At 34.3% G+C, this 22,902-nt stretch overlaps 1 protein-coding gene across 1 annotated transcript; it reads left to right on the forward strand.

Annotated features, from left to right (window-relative positions):
* The first annotated feature begins 13,289 nt into the window (after positions 1-13,289).
* On the forward strand, positions 13,290-20,762 carry LOC121244856 (amino acid permease 6-like). The gene is made up of 7 exons (XM_041143079.1): positions 13,290-13,618; positions 13,734-13,967; positions 14,109-14,202; positions 14,303-14,517; positions 14,632-14,774; positions 17,844-18,071; positions 20,140-20,762. The coding sequence occupies exons 1-7, from the start codon at positions 13,501-13,503 to the stop codon at positions 20,566-20,568; spliced, it is 1,461 nt and encodes a 486-aa protein (XP_040999013.1). The 5' UTR covers positions 13,290-13,500; the 3' UTR covers positions 20,569-20,762.
* The last annotated feature ends 2,140 nt before the right edge of the window (positions 20,763-22,902 follow it).

Genomic DNA, 22,902 nt, shown 5'->3' on the forward strand with positions numbered 1-22,902 from the left:
CCCAGACAGTCTGTTTGGGTCTCTGTGGGTCCACTTTTACTAACTCCAGCGGTTCTTTGGGCTCCGCTTGCCGTCGGGCCTCCTTGTCCATCCTTGTAAAGGCAGTTACCGGAGGTTGGCCTGCTTCCTTTCACACTCTTTCGAGCTCGGACCTCGATAGCCTTAGGCTTCAGTTCCCGAGTGTAGCACTCTCTCGCCAACTTTTGCTCCCCGCATATTTCCCCCATCCCTATGGGGGTTGGGGATTTCATCTTTAGGTGATAAGTGGACGTCACTTCCCTTTGGAGGTTCAAGGTCGAACATCCTAGGATTGGGTTGTAGGAGGAGGGGCCTTTACTACAAGAAAATCCATCATGGTAGTTACTGTTCTTGGGGTCGTCCCCGCCAGGATGCACAAGGTGATTGCTCTGATTGGCTGGATCACATCTTCAGTGAAGCCCTTGAAGGGTGTCTGGGCCGGGCGCAAACTATTGAGCTTGATCCTCATCTGAATGAGCGCTTCCCAAATCAAGATGTAGGCTGAGTTGCCGTTGTCAATCAGGACTCTCTTTGTCAAGTAGTTGGCGATTTGTATGGTCATCATGGGGGCGCAACACACCTTTTTCATCCTTCTCACTGAAGGTTATGACAGGCTCTCTTAAGTGGCTCCTGGTGCCCGGAGCAACCTTGTAAGTGGTGAACATTTCCTCATATCTAGCCCTCCTGGCATGGGCCCTCCTTGCCGACGAGGTGGTCCCTCCTCCGGCGTATCCTCCTGCTATCATGCGAATTTCACCTATCGAGCCGTCTCCTCTGGCCTGGCTTCTTTGTGTGGGCTCGTCCTGTGCTGCCCTTTAGCCTTTCTTCTTACTGGACTTTCACTTCGGCGTAGCCGGGCCTCTCGTCACCCCGCTGGTCTAGCTGGGTCTCCAGTTCCTCCATCTTCTGCTTTCTAGTGAAGCAATCTTCCGTCTAGTGGTTGTCGATTTTGTGATAAGAGTAGTACTTAGTGTGGGTCGTGCCCTGTCGCTACTCGCCCTGCTGGCTCGGATCTCTATCAACCTCCACCACTAGGATGGAGTGGGTGCAGGGGCAGCCCGCAAGCGCGCAGGTTGTTCCTCCATGAATTTGGTCTCGCATGCCTTCTTCTTATTCGCTTCCCGACTCGCCCATCTTCCCTGGCCAACCGCTTTTTTTTTCTGCCTTCTCCAACTCGATCTTTCGGGGAGCCTTCAACACTCGAAGAGTATCTTTAGCGTTAATAAAACTGTTGGCTCGGTCCATGAATTCTCTCAACATCGTTGGGGTCTTCCACATGATCTCCTTCACGAAGGGGTTGTAAGGCCAGATCCCCCCAAAAGTGCCGCCAAGGTGATTTTTTCATCCCTGTCGTCTGTATTCATACCCTCCATGTTGAACCGGGAGAGATACGACTTCAGTCTTTCATCATCTATCTGTTTCGGTCAGGAGGTAAGCTGCAGGTCGCCTCTTCTTCCAGCTAGCCATGAACTGCGTCAGGAAAAGTTAGGCCAACTCGGCGAAGCTGTTGACTGTCCCGAGTGGCAGGGAGCCAAACCATGCTCTTGTTGTTCCCTTCAGAGTGAGAGGGAACGCCTTACATGCAACCTCTCTCGAGAATTCATGTAGGGTCATGTGGGCCTTGAACGTCTCTACATGCTCCAAAGGGTCCTTTGACCCATCATATATGCGTGTAGGGAGAGGGACTGCCATGACTTTGGCGCTATACGGCAGCTTCGAGCTGGTGAGTAGCTGGTCCACCGAGGACGGCGTGCCTACCCTTTTGACCATTTCTACATACTTGTCCTTGATCTCCCGGAGCTGAAGGCGCATTCTACGCTACTCCTCTTCGGCCACTGCTACCTTAGGAGGGCGACGAGACTTAGAGTGTTGGCTATGCTGGTCCCCCTTCGATTCTCCGTCGGCCCTTTGCAAGGAGATATTTTCTAGGAGAGGAGGCGCCACTTCCTCCATGAGTTTCTATATCACTTTGGTTTGCTTGTTGATTCTTCCTTCCATCACTTCAGGTTGCTCTTCTTCATGTCACAAGACTTGAGAGAGCGTTGTTGCCAGCATATGAAAGACACGCTACTATAGGAAATAAAATCACACAGATGGCGCCCCTGTTGATGTCATGTTTCGCGGCCTGGGCAACTCCATGTTGTTAGGCTTGGGTTTGGTTCTTGCTAAGATGGAGAATGGGGGCTCGGGGGTCGTGGTACCTCCGACACTCAAGTTAGTTTCGGTGTAAGAGATGAAGGGAATAAATAACTTTAAGAAGAATGAGAGTAGAAGTATTCAAGAATCAGAACCCTCTCCCTAGTTGTCGGAGGGAGTATTTATACCTAGCTGGCTAGCCCTCATGGTGGGGTAGTGTGCGTGTTGTTTTGTACAGGGTCAAGTGTCCCTACCGCACTGCAGATCAGTCAGACCTGATGGAAACTGCATCTGACACCTAAGATTCACATTGTAGAGTGTCGAGCCCTGAGGCGCATTAAATGCGGCATGGCTTCCCTTCTTGGCATAACTTCCTCCATCTCATTAATGCGGCATGACCTCAGTCAGGCGTACCGGCTTCTCTGACATGTCTAGGTGCCGAAGTTCAAGGTTAGGGAATGTCCCTCCCTGTCGGCCAGTAAAGGTGTCAGACCGTTCTTCCAGCCACCCTTCAATTAGTGTGTTCTGCCTAGTCGCTTCTCTCCTTGGGCCTCTTGGGTCGGCATAGCCCAGCCTTGGCCATACCCTTGGTCTCAAACATGGGCCTGGGCTTAATCCCTAGGTTCGGCCCTAGGGGATTACTCCCTTCACAACTTTTTACTTTTCCAAAGATTTGTATTGGCAGGGGAAGAGAGGCGTGAAGTAGTGGGCTGCCATAAGAGTAAAAAGTTTGTCTGAAATCAATGTACAGTATAGAGAAATACAAATGAGTTACAAACTTTACATTTGGGCATTTGGATACACAAATAAAACAAACCGTACAACTTAGATGAGATGGTTTGTGTTTTATCTGTGTATCCAAACCGGCCCTAAGTAGGTTTAAGCCGATTAGCAGCTTAGGATCGAATAAGTTGTATCAAAGCTATAGATAAGGATTCGAGTCATGGGTGCACGTCTAGTAGTCTACATCAATTATGACTTTTTGCGTCTTTTTTTTTTTTTTTTCCTTCTTCTGGCGACATAATTTTGGATGCAAAAGGTTAATTTCTTTTCATGTTCCAGTCATTTCATTTCCAGTGAACAAGACCTCGTTGTTAAAAGTTACTTTTAGCTAGGGGTGACAAATTGTGTTTTTCTCTCTTGTTTGTCTCATGTCAAGTCATGAATATTCAACTATATAGGTCAACCCGAACCCAATCCGTTAAGCTAAACGTATCAAACTTCTAAATCTCAACCCAATCCATTTAGATAACGGGTCGTGTCATGTTATCCATTTCGAAATATATTAACACGACACGACTCATTTAAACTCGTTTGTTTCATGTAATGGAGTTGAATTAAAATGCATAATTCATTTGACCTGATTAATATCATTTCACATAAAAGTTAAAATCTATATTTATTAATAACCACAATATCTTAAAAAATATATATCACTATTTATCAAATTTTAACATATAATAAACCAATATTACAAACCATACAGTAACAAATGTAAGCATAGATCTAAAACAACAATACCAACAATAAAAACAATAAAAATATAGGCATATTGAGAAATACCAATAGTACAACTTAAAAAAAATAAAATTTTAATTTTGAAATAAATTCTAAACGGATCAAAACAAGTTGATTTCGTGTTAAGCAAGTTAACCCGTTATTGACCCATTTATATGTCATGTCTTACTGGGTCAACATGTTTTGACTTGTCCCCGTTAACATTAAACCCAAAATCGTTAATTTCGTGTCGTGTTCATGTTAGGTTTACAGGTTGTGTCATATATTGTCACCCCTTCTTTTTGGATCTAAACTATATCATTGCAAATAATGTTGATGGAAAATATTAATTTCAGTGCGTTTTTAGCTAGTCTTTTGTGGTGACATTAAATAGTCGTAAATAGGGGTGTAATCGGTCTGGTCTAGTCCGGTCAATCCATAGGGAGATTTAAGGACCTGACCAAAACTTTCGGTCCACACTTTTTCTGGAACGGTCCGGACCGATTACCCCTGAAGACTAGACCGGATAGTTTGCTATCAGTCCAAATTCTATTTTATTTTCTTAACAAATTAATTAAATGATAAAAATTGTATAAAATAATAAAATTGAAATTAGGTAACCTCTTTAATGTGGATTATCTAATTAAGTCATTAATAAAATCATTAATTAAAATTATATTGATGATATTACTAACTTAGTATTCAAAAGTCAATACTTAATAGTATGTGCCTAAATTATTATAGGTAGTACATAATGACCTATATTAAAATTTTAATATTTTATATATGATTAATGAAATATTTGTACATTGGATATTTCATCAATGTAACTTAAGTATCTTGAAAAAATGTACCTAACTAATTTATTTAAGTGTAGATACTAGAGTATGTACCATTGCATATAAATATATAATATTATGATTTATCATATATTCATAATTTAATATAATGTATTAGTTAATATTCAATTGTATATTTAATGTTTTATATGATCAATAATCATAGGTTAGATGAAAATAATTAATATATATTTATGTTGGTCTGATCTGAAAAAACCACAATCTGAGACCAGACCGACAATCAAAATTCTGGAAATGAATGGACCAAAGCCGACCACTAGTTTTCTCGGTCCAGCTCGGTTTGAACCAACCATTTGGTTTGGTCAGATTTTTCAGTCCAGACCGATTTTCTTACACCTCTAACTGCTAAAGGTCAAAATATAAAACAAAAAAACACCAAAACGGTGTGTTTTCCATATCATATATAGTGAGGAAGGGATTGTTGGGGGTGTATTCATAATGTTAACGTCGTGTTTCGTATAATTTTGGGCCGGGTTTCAGCAACTCGGGTCTTGGTCCTTGCACATGCACACTTAAGAAAACACAGAGAGTGGGGGGTCTTGGTGGAGGCCGGGGACTCTCCGATACTTAAGTCAGTATATCTCCTTAGTAGTTTGTACTAGAGCTTAGAGGAATCAGGGAAAGCTTTTCGTACCTAGGGGTCAGCTTTTATACTAAGTTTCTGAGTGGGGACAACTCATACCTTGCCTCAGAGAGTACATGTCACCTCAACTGTTTACCTAGTCAGGATCCTTTAATGCGGTGCAGCTCCTGGGGCGGCTCCATGCCTGCTGTCAGGAGATCGAGGGTTTCTTGCATCTCTCTTCCACCTACCTGCATAGATTCCCAAGAGTTGGGTGTCATTGCATGAGGGGGTCAGGGCAGCGAGTCTCATCTGCTTTTACCGTCCATTTCTCCCACGTGAGGGTAGCTTCATGGGGTGGTTTTGCTCATGGGCCAAGTAATCTGTAGAGGCCCATTGACTCCCTTTAGAGGATGGTTGTTGGGCTTGATCGGGATCTCTCTCCCCCTCCCTCAGAGATTTCTTATGGGCGCGCAATACGGACCAATAGGGGGGTGGGGAATCCCCTTACACATAATATCACTTGATATGAAATTATTTGCTATACACATTTTATGTATTTATATGTGCACGTTGATCGCAAAGAGCTAACGAATTAGGATAGACTAATGAAAAACAGAAAATGAATAAATTTTCGAATTAGAAGAACAGACGTATAAGAAAAGTAGTGTAAGTTTCCCCACCAATATACATGGCTTCTCTTTCTCATGATTCATAGTTTGTTTGTCATCAAGCAAGCAAGCAGCCAATAATGCAACTAGATCAGTGACATCTTAATTAGTACCGATGTCTATTATAAGTGATCAATTAAAGCCCATAGGACACACCCAACACTCCCTCTATTATTACCGAAGCCTTTTAGGGTTACTGATTGTGCACAAAGTGGGTATGAGTTTTAACCCTTCCCTATGGACATCTTGAATCTCCTTATAAATTGTGTCAAGCAAGAGTTTCATAGTTTCTATTTTTAGGAGTTACCTTTGTATGCTCCATTATCTAACAATGTGGTAGAGAAGATCATGATCAATGATTACCTCAAATACAAACAATTGCAATGTACACTATAGTATTTTGGGACTCCTTTAGTTGAAGAATTTGCCTCCAGGGCGGCCTTAATTTTTTAGATGAGTAATGATAGGGACAAGCCTCAAATGCACAAGTCCCGTGCAAGTCTTTTATAAAAAAGTGGATCCCATCAAGAAAAAGAGAATTTTTCACACTTTTTTTTATGGTGGTATCAATTTTTTATGAAAGATATATATGTGCGAGATTTGTCTATTTGAAATTTGTATATATCATTATTTTTTTTAGATGTATAGTGAGTCAAGCAATTATAAGACCAAAATCGTGAGACTTCATTTCTCTATTTGTTTTTATTTTTTTCTCTATAATGTCTTATTTGAGATGTTTGTTGGGGGTTTCGGGCCCTTACTAATTACTATTGTATCTTTTTAATTTTATTAATATAATTTGTTCATTTGAAAGATAGTAGCTGTGTGTAATATATCTAAAAAAAGAAATTGTTTCAAGCCACTAATTCAACTAGAAGAAGAAGATGATGAACAAGAAAGAACTGCCACTAGAGATGAAAAAAAAATTGAAAAACTAGTGAACCGGTCCAGTCTGGAACCGGTTCTATTTAGCAAAATTGGTTGGCTTATAGAACACCGGTTCAAATCAAACAGGACCGATACATATATATTATTATTATTAATTTTTTTATATCATATTATATGCTAAATTACTAAATAATATAATATGAAATTTGAAAATCTTATTAGTCATTTATATTAATCTTATAACATAAAATTAATATAACATTTGATATAACATAAAATTAAGCTTATAAATCTTAATATAACCCTTGATTATGATATAATATAAATTGATCTTATAATTTTTAATATATTTTATAAAATTAATATAACATTAATAAAACATAAAATGATGGATATTGGTCAATCACATAATAAAGTTTTGTTGGAGTATAATTTTGTTTATCCATAAAATCGGAAAAAGGGACCAGACCAAACCAAAATTGGAAAAATGGAACTTCCTATTTCGATGGCTTGTGAATCGATCCGATATCAGTTCTCAAATTTTCAAAATTGGTATATACTAGTTTGGTTCTAAAAAATGTCTAAAACTGGACTAAATTGGACCCGTTACACCCCTAAATACTGCCACATGAAAGTTGTGTGTGTAAACAGAACATAGGTGAAGCCACTCCATAATGAGTAGTGCTACAACCATCAAGAGATTTCATAAAAATAAATTTATAATAAACTGACGTGATTTCATATGATACGTTAAACATACTTTATAATAAAAATTATTTTATAATCTGACGTACTATATTAAATTACATCAATTTTTAAATTTAATTTGATAAAATATCTTAATAACTAAAATATTTTCCACATAATATTTCAAGTGCAAGTTTCATTGATCATGTTGTGGTAGGTACAATAAGGAGCGATTGTATTTTGGAAATGCGGCAATCTCAATACTGAGTCAAAATTGAGGTGCTTGACTGTCCCGATCATAAAGGGTACCAACTGCCATCATACTATAAAGAAAAACTTCAGCTTTGACTCAATAATATATATATATATATATATATATATATATATATCTTATATCTTAAAAGTGTTTATATGAGATGAACAAGAATAGATAGTAAATCGTGTTTGACACTTTTTATCCCATTTTTCCATTTATGCCCCTGCCTTACTTGGTCTCATTACTTTTTTGTTCATCTGATTTTGAAGAATTTCAGACCACACATAAATTCTCGTGGTGAGCTTATCATGGCGGTAAGGGGAGGAGCACGACGGCGCTGGGGTTTCAAGGGCAGGGCCATTGATTACAACAGAGCAAGGGAGAGATAAAGGCTTGGTTGAGCATGAAGAAGCACGAAAGGTGCCATGGAGGGCTGGTGGTGGAGTCGTGGGCTATAGGCGGCAGATCTAGGACATGTGACGGCAAGAACCCGTGAGATAGAGAAAGGCTTCGTGAGAGAGGGAGGCAGATCGGGGTGCTATGTCATGGGGAAAAGGTGGCCGTCAAAGTTCGAGGGAGGAGCTGCTCATGGTGGCACGGTGGTGGGAAATCAAAGGGTGAGGAAGAGAAAGGGCTACGGGCTTTGGCATGTTGTGAGAGGAGAGAGAGAAAGAGAGAGAGAGAGAGAGAAAGAGGTCTGTAGGGAGGAGAACGGTGTGGGGAAGGTCAGCAGTGACTGGGCTTGGTGGTGGCGCTGCAATGGCGGCCAATGGCGTTGGGTGGAGCCGAGGAGAAGAGAGATCGATGGGGAGATGGGCGTGCGGCTGAAGGGAGAGAGGAGAGAGAGAGAGAGAGGGTAGAGGGAAAAGTGAGGGGAAAGCTAGGGTTTGGGGCTTTAAATCCCAACCATTCATCTTGATTCTCCAAATTTGATCCAATAGTGGAGGTTAAAACATTGAGAATAAACTAACTTAAAATAAATAATTAAAATATAAATATCATATCATACATTTAAAATCAACTTTAATTTATAAAATACAAATCTTTCATCATTAAATAAATGATGAAGTTTTGCTAAATATTTTTAAGAGATTAAACCATCTAAATAATTAGAGTTTTTAACATAATATAAATCTCGTAATATTCTTAATTAATTAAAATTATTTAGATAAATAGATTTTCTACAATTATATAATATTTTTGAGACTTTCAAAATATAAGAGGATTACTTTAATAATGAAGGAACGTGAGAGCAACATAGGAATAAAAGACTGTATTTTTTCAGTGCTCTATGGGTTATCGAGTAGTGTGGTTGAATTTTTATTAATCGCGAGATAATTATTTTGTTCATGCGATTAAATTTTGAAAAACATCATCTCTTGCCATAATTTGAGTACATTTTCTTATTCATAAAAATGCAGAAACAGGGAGGGTTGATTTGCTTCATACGAGCTCACTATATCTTTTGCATGGTTGGAGGTAACATGATATGCATGCATTGTTCTCTACCATCAAATATAGTTAATTTATAAAGTTGAAACTTCCATGCGAAACTTTAACATGTGATCATGATTGATCTTTCACATACAGATGATCAACCCAAAGGAAATGTCTAGAGATACTGCGGTTGGAACAAGCTCTTCTTGTTAAAGTAGAGAAAGATGAAAATTCATAGATGCTTGCTTGTATTAGGTTTTATATGCATTAGGCTATTTACTAATCAATCTTATGTATTATTTCAATTTTGATGTTTGTGAGCTAACAATTAATTCAATTATTTAAGATGTTACAATTTATTTACTGTTTGAACACATTATTTTTAGGAATTTTGTTTTTTTTTTTTTTTTTTTTTTTTTCTAATTAGGCAAATGTGGTGAACGTGCTTTGAACGTTAAACCACTACTAATATATATATATATATATATATATATATATATATATATATATTTTGTAGTTTCATAAAATCTTACTTAAAAAAAATAAGTATTTATTTTTCAATGGGAACTTGGTCATCTCATTTGACCAATTCTAACTTCTTGATTTGAAATATTTTTTTGTTTGAAGTATTTGGAAAAGATTTAGAATAATTAAGAATAAAAAATATTTATTTAGTTTTACATATCTTATCTTATTTTTTTTATTCATTGACTCCTTTAAAAAAAATAAGAGCCGATGCATTAGAAACAGTTAACTAAAAATAAAAGATTTTTATTTATTTTTATGGAATATACATACCAACAATTGGATGCCAAAAACTCCAACCCCACCAAAACATGCCATAAAATCTTACCTTCACACTATAACAATCAATTTATCTTTGACATTCTTTAATTTTAAGAAAATAATTTATACAGTCTTAAATTGAAGAAGTTTCGCATACTTCTTTTATAAGACAATGAATAAATTTAAAATTTATATAAAAAAAACTTACTTTTTTTAAAAAAAAATTAAATGTGTATGACTTACATAACTTAAAATTGTATCTATCATTACCCATCTTTATATGGATTTATAAATCTCACATAAACCATGTATGTATAAAACAAAGAATTATATAATTTGTACAGTTTGATGGTACACAAGTTTCGCACACTCATTTTTAAGAAATTAGACAAATCTAAGACTCATATAAAATAAAAACTCATTTCAGATTTTCATTTTTTTTAAAAGAGTATAGTACTGCACATGACTTATATATTTTAAAACTGTATTTAATATTATATATATTTTTTAATAACGGTATATATATATATATATACACATCTCACCGTACATGTATACAAAAAGCAGGAGAATTTGACGAGGATGGAAATTCAGCCACCATTTAATACCACAATCTCCAAGGATATCCAAACGGCTACGATTCGTGACAATTAAAATAATTGACATGAGCTTGGACATGAGTTATGATTGATGATGAGTAGTCAAAGAGAAGTAGAGATCAGCAAGCTGTTATCATATAGCGGCTACAATATTATAGACCATGAGGCTGTCACTTTGTTAATTAATTAATTAATTAATTATATATGTCTGTTTTTTCTTCGCATCCGCCGCGTTATATTCAAATTGTTTATGATAAATTACAAGAAAAGATGACTAACGTAATTGATGGTGTCAACATAAACAGCTAGTGCTAAACAAGAAATTCAATCAATAGTAATCTCGTGAACAACTATATATATATAAGTCTCGTGTAGGTCTTTTATAAAAATATGAGTTCTACTGAAAAATGATTTTTTATTTTTATTTTTTTACACTTTTTTACAATAAACTTACGTGGAACTTATCTTTTAAGACTTGTACTCATGATCATTTTTCTTCAATTAATTGCTACAATTCTCTAGCATATGGATGAGATCAAAATTGATCGAAGCATAGTTTCAACTAAAAAATTAAAAAATATTTAGACAGGTCAATATTATTGTTTAAATAAATTCAACAAAATAAAAGTATTTTATAAAGAGTTGTAAGAAATTATAGATTAATAATTATGTATGTCACTACTAGAAAAACGATACTGTGATGAGTTGTTTACGATAAAAATAACTATTTATTGTAAGAATTGACTCGTTTTAATAAAAAGTTATCATTTTCATCGTCAATAACTAATTAAATATAGACGTTTTAGGTATCCTTTAGATTTGAAGATGAGTTGAGATAAGTTGTGAATAGTAATGAAATTTGTGAGTTAAAGTTGTTGAATAATAGTGAGATGACTTGAGATGAGTTGAGATAAATTGAAATAGATTGTAAATACAAATCGAGCCACTTTTTACTATGATAATGTGTATTATTTTCTTGCAAGTGATATGCACATAATAACTAAGGTGATCATATTTATATATATCTCTCCAAAGAGTCGGTTACTCTGTTGCTTAGAGTATCTCGCTCTACTTGACCGATAATTATAAAAGTAATTTTTTTCTATTATTTTTTTTATATTTTTAAATGTTTTTAAAAAATAATAAAAAATACATTAATATACTTAAAATTATTTTCTTTATTATTAAATAAAATAATAATAATAATTTCACTCAGCAGTCAAATGAGACGGTCAATTTGGGCAACAGACTAGCTTTATTCCTCCCCAAAATAATAGAGATACAATTAGATCAATCAATCATACGAAAATATGTGCAATATCTTAATTTATTCTGATCATGTTGTGCTTAACTCCTTCCTATTATTTTTTAATTGGTTTTTATTGGATTATTTATATCGAAATTTATTTATTTATTTATTTGTGTTTGTTTATATTTTGATATTGTATTTTTTAGTTTTTTATATTAAAAAAAACACAAAAAAAAAAAAAAACTACTACAGTTTTATATCGTCGTAGCTGTAGAACCATCCTAAAATATATAATTTATCACACTTTTTTTTTTCTTTTTTCGGAAATTAAATGATCTGACATCTGAGCATCGTGAGGTTGACTGGCGGAGCTTCTGAGACCCACCAGAGACCAAAAAGGGACCGCCCATGAGAAAGAGTGAAGACATGTGCACCAATTAAAGAGGATTTTCTGTCTCTAAATTTTCAAAATCGACAATCATCAATGGCTGCCCTAAAAGTCTCCAAGTGGACGGGCCAAACCCTAGACGCCCAAGTGTGGGGACGACCCTGGTGGCCGAGAAAACCAGAACTCTCTCACCACCATGGATGGTTCAAATTATTTCTGTCAATAATTCCACTCCTCACAAACCTATCCTCTTAAGTCAAAAACTCCATTACATTCTAATTTCTTTTTCAATTTTCTGATGAAATTCAATGATTTATAATTTGTAAACATGAATAAATATATCCTCTAAGCTCCATTATATATAATATTTAATGTTAATTTTTCCAAGCTAGTATAAATTCCATATAAAAAATAATATTTAACATTGATAGTAATATACTTTTAATTCTTGAGTCGGGCTAGAGTAGTCCGCTCATTTTGACCGATAGTGCTTTTCTAACTTTTTTTTTTCATTTTTTTATTCACCTTCTTTTAATATATTTAAATATTTTTAAAAAATAAAAAAAAATACATCAATACACTTAAAAATACTTCCTTAATCACTAAGTAAAAAAAAATTTTGTCAAGCAATCAATTTGAGCGGTCAAATTAGGAGGCAAAGTAGTTTTTTCCTTAATTCTTTTACAACTCTATATTAAATAGGGGATAATTTTATAATAATAAAATTTATTTTTAATGATTTAATTGCGTTAGTCGGTTGTAAAATGAATTATAAAACGATTATAAAAGAGTTGCAAATTGTTCATTTTCTAACATTCAATAGTCAGTAAATGAAGGTCCCGTTTGGATACTGAAACACTTTCAACCCATCTAATTTCAGCTCATCTCATCATTACAATATTTTCAAATTTTCATACAAAATATAATAAACAATTCAACTTTTTTCAAATTCCAAAATAATAATAATATTTAAAAATAATATTCTAAAAATATTTTATTTAACTTATTTAAAATTATCTTATCTCATTTCATTTTATCTTACTATCCAAATGAGCCACACAGGTCTAGGTCTATGATATGCAAATTTTGTACAAATATTTTGAAAAAAAGTAAAATCATATGAAAATCATTTGCTATATTTAATTTACCGAGTCTTAATTTATTTTTTAAAGAGAATTCGCAAAACTTGAGCATTTTAACATTACTCAGGAAAAATGGATTCTTTTTCCTAACATATATACTCCAGTAGTAAGTACTCGATATATACAAACCCCATCTCTTCCATTTGACTTGCTACTCAGCATCATTTATCTGCTGGCCATCACTTCTTTCCTTTTCAATATCCCCTCCTAATATCCTCTCCTTTCACTCATGATTCAAGTGCTCTGTAGTCGTTAACCATTTCCACAACCAAACTAGCTCAAGCACACGTACACGAACTAATTCAGAGGAAGACAGAGACAGACATGGAAAGAGAGATGCAGATCAACAACAGCATGTTCATAGAAAATGACCCAGAATCATATGACAACGTTGGAGATATTCGGAAGAACCTTGACGATGATGGCCGAAGCAAAAGAACTGGCACGTACTAGATAACTATCACACAACTTTCTGCTGAATCTATACTTTCTTTCTACTTTTCCCTTTTCTGTCATACATAGGTTTTTGGTCTGTTTTTATAATTTGATAAAATTAGGGACATGGATAACCGCGAGTGCCCATATCATAACTGCTGTTATTGGGTCGGGAGTGCTGTCTTTGGCATGGGCAATAGCACAGTTGGGTTGGGTTGCCGGACCAGCTGTTCTCACGGCTTTCTCTTTCATCACCTATTTCACTTCCACTCTCCTCGCCGACTGCTACAGGTCCCCGGACCCCGTCACCGGCAAGAGAAACTACACCTACATGGACGTTGTGAGAGCTAATTTAGGTACTATTACTACTGTCAAGGTTGATTATATAATGTTTTTAGCGAGTGTTCCAAGACAGAAAACATCGTTGAAAGTGAAGTACTATCTCGGTTTCACATACCATGAATGGGTTTGCCGGTTTGGCTTTTTTGGGTTTGCAGGAGGTAGGAAGGTTATGCTTTGCGGATTGGCTCAGTATGGAAATCTCATTGGGGTCACCATCGGTTACACTATCACAGCATCTATTAGCATGGTGTAAGTTTCGATAATATACATGATAACTTACACATACATGTATGTATGTATGTATGCATGCATGTATGGTTTATATACATATATAATCTGCTGCATGCAGGGCTGTAAAGAGGTCAAATTGTTTCCACAAACATGGACACCATGCCAAGTGCCACACATCAAACTACCCATTCATGATCATGTATGCCTGCGTCCAAATCGTGCTTAGCCAAATACCAAACTTTCACAAGCTCTCCTGGCTTTCAATCCTTGCTGCCGTAATGTCCTTCACCTATGCATCTATAGGCCTCGGCCTCTCCATAGCCAAAGTTGCTGGTAAGAATTAATTACGTTAGTGATTATCAGTAACTCTAAGCTGAAGTAAGAACATGATCCATGCATGATTAATATTAATGAAACTATATATGTATATATCATGTATATGTATAGGTGGGGGACATGTCCGGACAAGCTTGACGGGGGTGACAGTTGGGGTTGACGTGTCGGGGGAAGAGAAAGTCTGGAGGAGCTTCCAAGCTATCGGTGACATTGCTTTCGCTTATGCTTACTCCACCATCCTCATCGAGATACAGGCAAGTAATTTAAATGTTTTTAAAGAGTAACATTAATATTTCATAAAATATTTATTAAAAACTGAGTTCTAAAAACAATAAAATATAGAATATATTTATGTCAGATTTTTTCTATATTTGTTATTTATAATTGCATGATCTATACTCACGTACAGCCTAGTAGTGTTGTGGTCGGCATTAAGGCACGACAGTCGTGCGTATGCGTGCATTGTATGATATATATCTGAAACAAATAAAATCGTAGTATATGATAACTTGATGCATGCATGTTTGGATGTACTTGAAATGCGTGCCTGGTAGCATGACATGCCATTCTAATCAGCTTATATAGCTAGGTTTGGCAGATGTCAAATTGGCCACATGAACATCATCTTTATCTTAAAAAAAAAATAAAATAAAAAAATAAAGAAAAATTCTATTTATAAATAGGAGAGGAGAACATGCTTCCATGTGATAATATGATTCGTAAGAATAATTTTAAAATTTGAATCTTATCTATTAAATCTTATCATTTAATATATGTAGATGGTATACTTTACATTCTGGCCAACTTGATAAAATAATTTTACAATCTAACATATATACTACATCAAACTATGTTAGTTTATATATTTAGTTTTGTATAATATTTTGTCCAAAGTATTTATATATATATCAAAGAAAAAAAATGATATTTATAGCCATAGAGTCCGTAAACGTCACACAGTATTCATTTTTAAAAAGTAAGTAAATATATCAACTATTACTTCAGTGAAATATGGGTGAGCATTTGAGGATGATTTTAGCCATGGGTTTGTAATTGTTTGGGGTGGGGGGTCCTCAAACTGAAGGGTAGTGAGGCCGGTGGGCAAGTTGCCTAATCCTATCGAGCTTTAGGTCCACCTGTTTACACTGATATTGATAGGGACTTTCTTTCTTTTGTTTTGAGTGCAGTTTTTTGTTTTAAGAGTAGTGATAAGGACTTCAGACTACAAGCTGACTACACCCAAAAAAAAAAAAAAAAAAAACCCAAACAGAAAGCCACTTTTGACGCCATCTGATTAATTCTATCTTGCAAAACTACAAGTACTTAATAATCACTAAAACCATATTCTATGTGATTATGCAATTTGTTAGAAAATAAAGAGTTAAGATAATATTTAATAATGAGTAATGTCGCTTTATCACGATAGAATCGATATGACGCCATGTAAACACTTTACCAAATATGCTCTACACACGACTTTAATTTATAATAGAATTTTTCTTTTCAAGATTTAATTATATACCATGTAATAACCCAACCAAAAAAAAAAAAAAAAATGAAAACTCAATTGTGCATTTTCTAGGAAAAAACTGGAAAGAGCATAAGATTCCCAGTGGACCATCTTAATGGTGGACCAGAATTCATAACTTTTGGGCCACTGAATGTGTTGGCCTTTTCTTTCTCCAAAAAGAAAAGAAATTCAACTTTATGTTTTGTCAGTTGAAATCTTTAGTTGTCCTCCATCCCTTTTAATTGTTTGTTGTTATTCGAGACAGTAATTTCTAGTTGTCACGTCTCCTCTGTCATAGTAGACCATGTTTACTGTTTGAGTACTGTTATATCTACTAACATTATATAAAGTAATTTTATAAATTAATATGATTTTATTTTATCTGTTAAATTTATTTTATAATAAAAATAATTTTATAATATGAACCATATGAATTTATAAAAATTATTTATGGGTTAGAATATTTTACTTACTGTTTTTGTTTTGCTTTGTTCTTTTTTCCCTCAAACACAGAGGGTGGACGATTTGTCACGTCTTTAATTCAAGTTGTCGCTTTATTGCATGGTCCAGACTGCACTTCTGTTTATATATATTGTCGCAAATTGTTTTCAAAAACTATGTATTGATGAATAGTACCAATCTTCATTTGAATTGGTACTATTGAAGCATGCATTCATGTATTCTACATGCATGTCCTTTGCATAATCTAGTGGTGATGAGGTTTTTTTACCATTTTACGCGTAGATAAAAAGAAAAATTATATTCTCAAGTTGATACGTATAGTATATCTAATAAAGTATTTACATGACATAATTTAATTTGAAATACTAATTTGAAATTTTAAATCTTACAAATCATATCAGCTTATAATTTAAGTGATGTAAATAGTATTCTCTACACACCAATTTAAGAATATAATAACTGAGACAAAAAATACATAACCTATTGAGAACGTACTTAGGCCCGGTTTGTAGTCACAAACCATTTCAATTCATCTCAACTTATCTTACTACTATTCACTATTATTCAGCAACTTTAACTCACAAATCTCACTACTATTCACGACCCATCTCATTATTATTCACAACCCATCTTAACTCATCTCAACTCATTTTCGAATCCAAACGATACTTTAAACTACATGGCCATGCCGTGACAGTAATACTTGGGCGCGCATGATTCTATACTTGTATGGAAAATGCTAGTTTGCCCCTGACTTTGACAGTTTATGTATTTAACTTTTTTTTACTTAATGATTAAAAAAATAATTTTTAGTGTATTGATGTATTTTTTTATTTTTTTTTTAAATATTTAAATATGTTAACAAAATATGAAAAAAAATGATAAAAAAATAAAAACACACATTTGGCCTGACAGTCAAATTGAGCTGGCTACTGATCTGAGTGGCAGAGTAGTCCAACTCATACTTGTATATACTCATGATCATTTCTTTTACCACAGTTGTTGAATAAACTGTTAAGTGATGCTAAGGCCTCATTTGGATATAAACAGATTTATTTCATCTCATCATTATAACTTTCTAAAATTCTCACTCAAAATATAATAAACAATTCAATTTTTTCAAATCTTAAAACAATAATAATATTAAAAAATAATATTTTAATAATATTTTATTTAATTTTAATCTTAAATCATCATATTTTATCTCACTGTCCAAACGGGGCTGATTAAATTATAAGAAAAAAGAATGATTGCAAAGTTTCATCCAATGCAGTTAATTTGGACTAAGATTTATGTGTTTTTTAAAACAAATTAGCACTGAAGCCCAATGAAACTATATATATACGTACAGGACACACTGAAATCAAGGCCAGCTGAGAACAAGGTGATGAAGAAGGCAAGTCTTGTGGGGGTTTCAACCACAACTATGTTCTATGTCTTGTGCGGTTGTGTTGGCTACGCTGCATTTGGGAATCGCGCACCCGGAAATTTCCTCACCGGCTTTGGCTTCTACGAACCTTTTTGGCTCATCGACTTCGCCAACATTTGCATTGTTGTCCATCTCGTCGGCGCTTACCAGGTTTCAATTTTTTCTTTCCTTTTCATTATTGAATGCTTTTAAAGAGTAATATTAAGAATAAAATCAAATAGATAAATCTCGCCAATACTTTTTTTATAAAATAAGGATCCCACCAAAAGAGATAATATTTTTTTATTTTAATATTTTTTCATTGTTAGATCTACTTTTTTTACAAAGGAATTATGCAGTATGCAAAACTTATCTATTCAGGAATTATATAAATCATTTCTCGTTTTTAAAAATATAGATATATTATTGTGGTACTCTATATAATAAGAATAAGAGAATATAGTGAATGAGATCTCACACTATTTAGAAAAAAAAAATTCTTATTTTTTATAAGATTTTAATAAGATTCTAGTTATATTATTGACTAGTTCTTTTAAAATATATCATACAGAACCTTACAACTATCATTAAAATTACTTATATAATCATCAATATTACCGCAACAATTGATCAAATGGAGTGTCTATCGCCGTACTCCACTTAATATGTTTCTTTTTTTTTTCTTTTTTTTTTTTTTATACCTTTCTTTGCTAAGCTTTTTACCCATTTAATAGGAAAATAAATTATGTGCCAAACATGTCATGCTATTTGTATGTTTGATTAAAATAAAAGTTGGTTATGTAATACTGCTCTCAATCTTGTGGAATCGCCTTCTAAACGCATGTTTATAAGAAGCAAAGTTTTGAATATCGTACTAGTTAAGGTACTGGAACAAAATATTTCAGTATCGGTATCGTTTCATATACCGTTTTGAAATAATATTTCGGTACCAATACCATTTCAGAATAGTTTATACCTGGATAAATTATATATATACAAGCATTAATTGTATTCCAAAATAACAATAAAATAAGTCATACACTCAATACTTCTCAATAAAAATCTTAAGTTTTGAGTTACAACTAATATAAGTTCTTAAGTTTTAAGTTACAACAAACATACTTGTAAATAAGTTATTAATCCAACCATTAAAATAAAATCACGCATTCTCATAAAAAAGACAATAAAGATCAGGATTCAATATGTTAATCAAATTATTTTCATCAACGTCACCACCGTCATCAACATCAACATCAACATTATCATCGGGGGGTGAAATTCTAAAATTCGGATTTCGGAGGTCTGGGGTGCCCCTACAGTGAAATCAAATTGGGAAAAAAAACAAAACCCTAAGTTATAATATGTTAGCGTGAAAGTCTGAAATAGTCCCTAGATGTTTCCTGAAATTGTAAAAATACCATCTAAATAGGCTGCAGAATGTGTATCGGGCGAAATATTTGTTTCAATTGAGAAAGCAAATACCAGCCAGTACACCCTGTATTTGGGACGATACGAAACGAAAGTATTACCTGTACCGGACCAGTGGTCTGTACAGCATATACCGACTTTACCAACCGGTATGGTACGTTATCAAAAACACTAATAAGAAGTGCTATTTATTATTCTTTTAATCATCATCATTTATCACTTTTAATGAAACGTTGAATGATTAAAAATTTATTAGTATCTAACTATCATGTGCTATCATGTTAAAAGATGCTAAAAGCATGATAATTAAAAGAATTATGAAAAACATTTTTCTATTCTTGTTTCATCCATCTTCTTTTCGATACTTGGGGGAATTAAGGATGTATCTTAAAGATACAAGTGCCCTTACTTTTAGGCTTATTGACATGGAAATGAGTAAGGACCAACTTAACTAATAGTCTAGATGGGTTGTGAAAAGGTCGACCTACCATTGATGAATACGTACGCATTTGTTATTTAGATGCAGATTGAATAGTGAGTTTAAATGAAATGATTTTATATAAAAGTTGAATAAAATATTTTTAAAATATTATTTTGAGATTTGAAAAAATTGAATTGTTTATTATATTTTGTACGAAAATTTGTAAAAGTTATAATGATAATATGAGATAAAACATTTTTACTATCTAAATGGAGCCTTACACTGCTTTTGACATTTTCTCGTGAAAATCATAAGAAGAAAACCATGTTGATTTGATCATTTGGAGTTTATTCTGAGTTCTAACAACAAATAATTTTCATGCATGGACAGGTCTTTTGCCAGCCTATATTTGGCTTTGTGGAGAAGTGGTGCAGAAAACAATGGCCTGAGAACAAGTTCATAACAAGCGAGCATGGCATCAACATTCCATTCTGCGGTGCATATTACATCAACATCTTCAGGCTGGTGTGGAGAACAGCATACGTTATTGTCACTGCAGTGATAGCCATGACATTTCCCTTCTTCAATGATTTCTTGGGGCTGCTCGGGGCAGGTTCCTTTTGGCCATTGACAGTGTACTTCCCCATTGAAATGTACATTGCACAGTCGAAATTGAAGAAGTTTTCTTTCACATGGACATGGCTCAAGATATTGAGCTGGGTCTGTTTGATAATATCCATTGTTGCTGCTGCTGGTTCAGTTCAAGGTCTGGTTCAACATCTCAAAATATACAAGCCTTTCAAAACAGTTCAGGACTAAAATCTGTTCAAGGATCTGGGTATTTTCAGAGCGGAATTGAAATATTTTTGTCTTTTTTTTCAAGTTCAATAAAAATTAGCTGTTAGCTAGTCTGTATTTTACACATCACTCTGTGCTCTATCTTAGACTGCTTCTCCAAGGTACTGTACTGTATTAGGTCGAGAAAAATAAAGATTTTACCAGCCTTTTTGTGTCTGGACATTAAGATCATTATTAAAGGTTAGAACTTTTCTGCAATATGGGTTCGTTCCCATTAAGTCATTCACCACTCTTTTATATTCAATTCGGGGGGCTTTACGAACCTTAAATCCTTGACATCCTCGTCAGAAATCTGTGCCTATACTTCAAAACAACTCGTTTATGTTACAGTCGAAGCTCTAAAATCATTATAAAAGACGAAGACTTCCATCTTATTCACTACATTTTTATATTCGAGTTGGGATCTTATACAAAGTGCAGACTCTTTACTTTTGTGGTGCTAAGTGTGCGAGAACTCATGCGCAGTCCGCTAAACATGGTCTAGTTCATTCGTTAATGCTTGAATCTTCTGCTGTATAACCTCGAAGTACTACTCCTTGGGTCCAAGAGGTTCAAATTTCATTCAAGACAACTGTTAGTTAATTGCATAACATGTAAATGGATACTAACGCCTGCAAGAACACTGCTACTTTGATAAATTAATTAGTTACAAATCCAAATAGAAATTCAGGTCGATTTTTGACAGAAATGTATCATTTGCTCAATGCTCATCTGACTTCACTGGAAACAAGACAACTATATATATATATATATATATATATATATATATATATATGCTCCAGTTGAAGGAGTTCATATGAATTGTACTATCTACCACTTGCTCAGGACAAAAACTCTAGCGGTTCAAAGATCATAGATTCTCAAATGTTGTTGAATTTTGCTAGCTACAACCTTCACATGTACTTCAATTTGCTGCTTCATGCTCTACGTCTACATTTGCCAGGCAATCATGCCCTGAGTGGCTATGGCGCCCTCAGCGTGTATGCATGGATGCAATGGGCAACCATATATATATTGTAAAATTGTTGAAAACTGAAACTATGATATGGAAGAAAACTATGATATGGAAGAAAACTAAGTAAATTTCATTATGATCTGAAAGTATGATTTAATTGCTATACAATCACTATATTTACACATAAAGACTATTATACATCATCTGCCACTTGGACCAGTAATTTACATCTCATTCTCAACTAACTTAACTGTCAACCCCTTTGTTTGGCTTCACGGGATTTTAACTCCAATCCTTCTACAAAGCTTTGTATATTCCAACCCCCCCCCCCCCCCCCCCCTCTCTTCTCAATGAAAGAATATAGAGTATGAAATGTAGAAAATGTACCTATAGAAGACATGATTGAAGAATGCAAATAGATCTTTACCTCCTTGCTCCTCACAAAATATCAGCTTTCAGTAGGGCAAACCAATGGACGTATGGAGAGGAGAGGGGACCTAGCCTCTTATAAATTGAAAACTTATGAAGTCCTCCCATTAAGGACTCAAATTCCAATGGGTCTAGAAAAATTCCAGAATAAGACACTTAAGCTTTCAAGCCTACATATGTAATTTACCACAATTTAAATAGGATATAATCCTATATCACTAAGATGCAATAAACCCCAAATGATCACTCAACTTAATGGGTTAAACCAAAGTACCATTGTGAGCTATATATATATATATATATATATATATATATCTAACCCGTTTTATAAAACATGCAATCAAATGAAGCCTATATTTGAAATTATTCTAACATTCTCCCACTTGGGCAAACATTGATTGCTATAAAATAAAAACTTGTTTTGAAAATGACTATCAAGTTAAACTACATAGGTGGCAACACAAATATATAACTCAAATGATAGCACCTCAGAAAACACGATTCGGTCCAACAACAATATCAACATCGAACATAAAAATTGTTAAACCACTTAAACGATATAAGACCACTCCACAGCTACAAATGCTAATATCCTTATCAATATGGATCCCCATCCTCCGACCAATGTGGTACTATGTAGTATGAACTTAGCATCAATGTGATCAAAAGCTGTGCTATTTCATATCAGTCCACATAATGCTTCAAAATGAAGCCACATGTCTCTAAAAGAGATTGATAAGAATGCAAAGTGTCATATTTTTCTCCTTTAATGTTTAGTCTTTTATACTTATTTGGTGTCTAAATATACTCATTATTCTTATATTTTTATTTAAGAAGCAAATGGAGTCGTTTAATGCAAAATGAAGTTAATTGGGCAGTTCTGGACAGTTTCGACACTTCTTCGTAATCTG

Source organism: Juglans microcarpa x Juglans regia, chromosome 8S (genome assembly GCF_004785595.1).
Source record: "Juglans microcarpa x Juglans regia isolate MS1-56 chromosome 8S, Jm3101_v1.0, whole genome shotgun sequence".
NCBI classification, from domain to species: domain Eukaryota; kingdom Viridiplantae; phylum Streptophyta; class Magnoliopsida; order Fagales; family Juglandaceae; genus Juglans; species Juglans microcarpa x Juglans regia.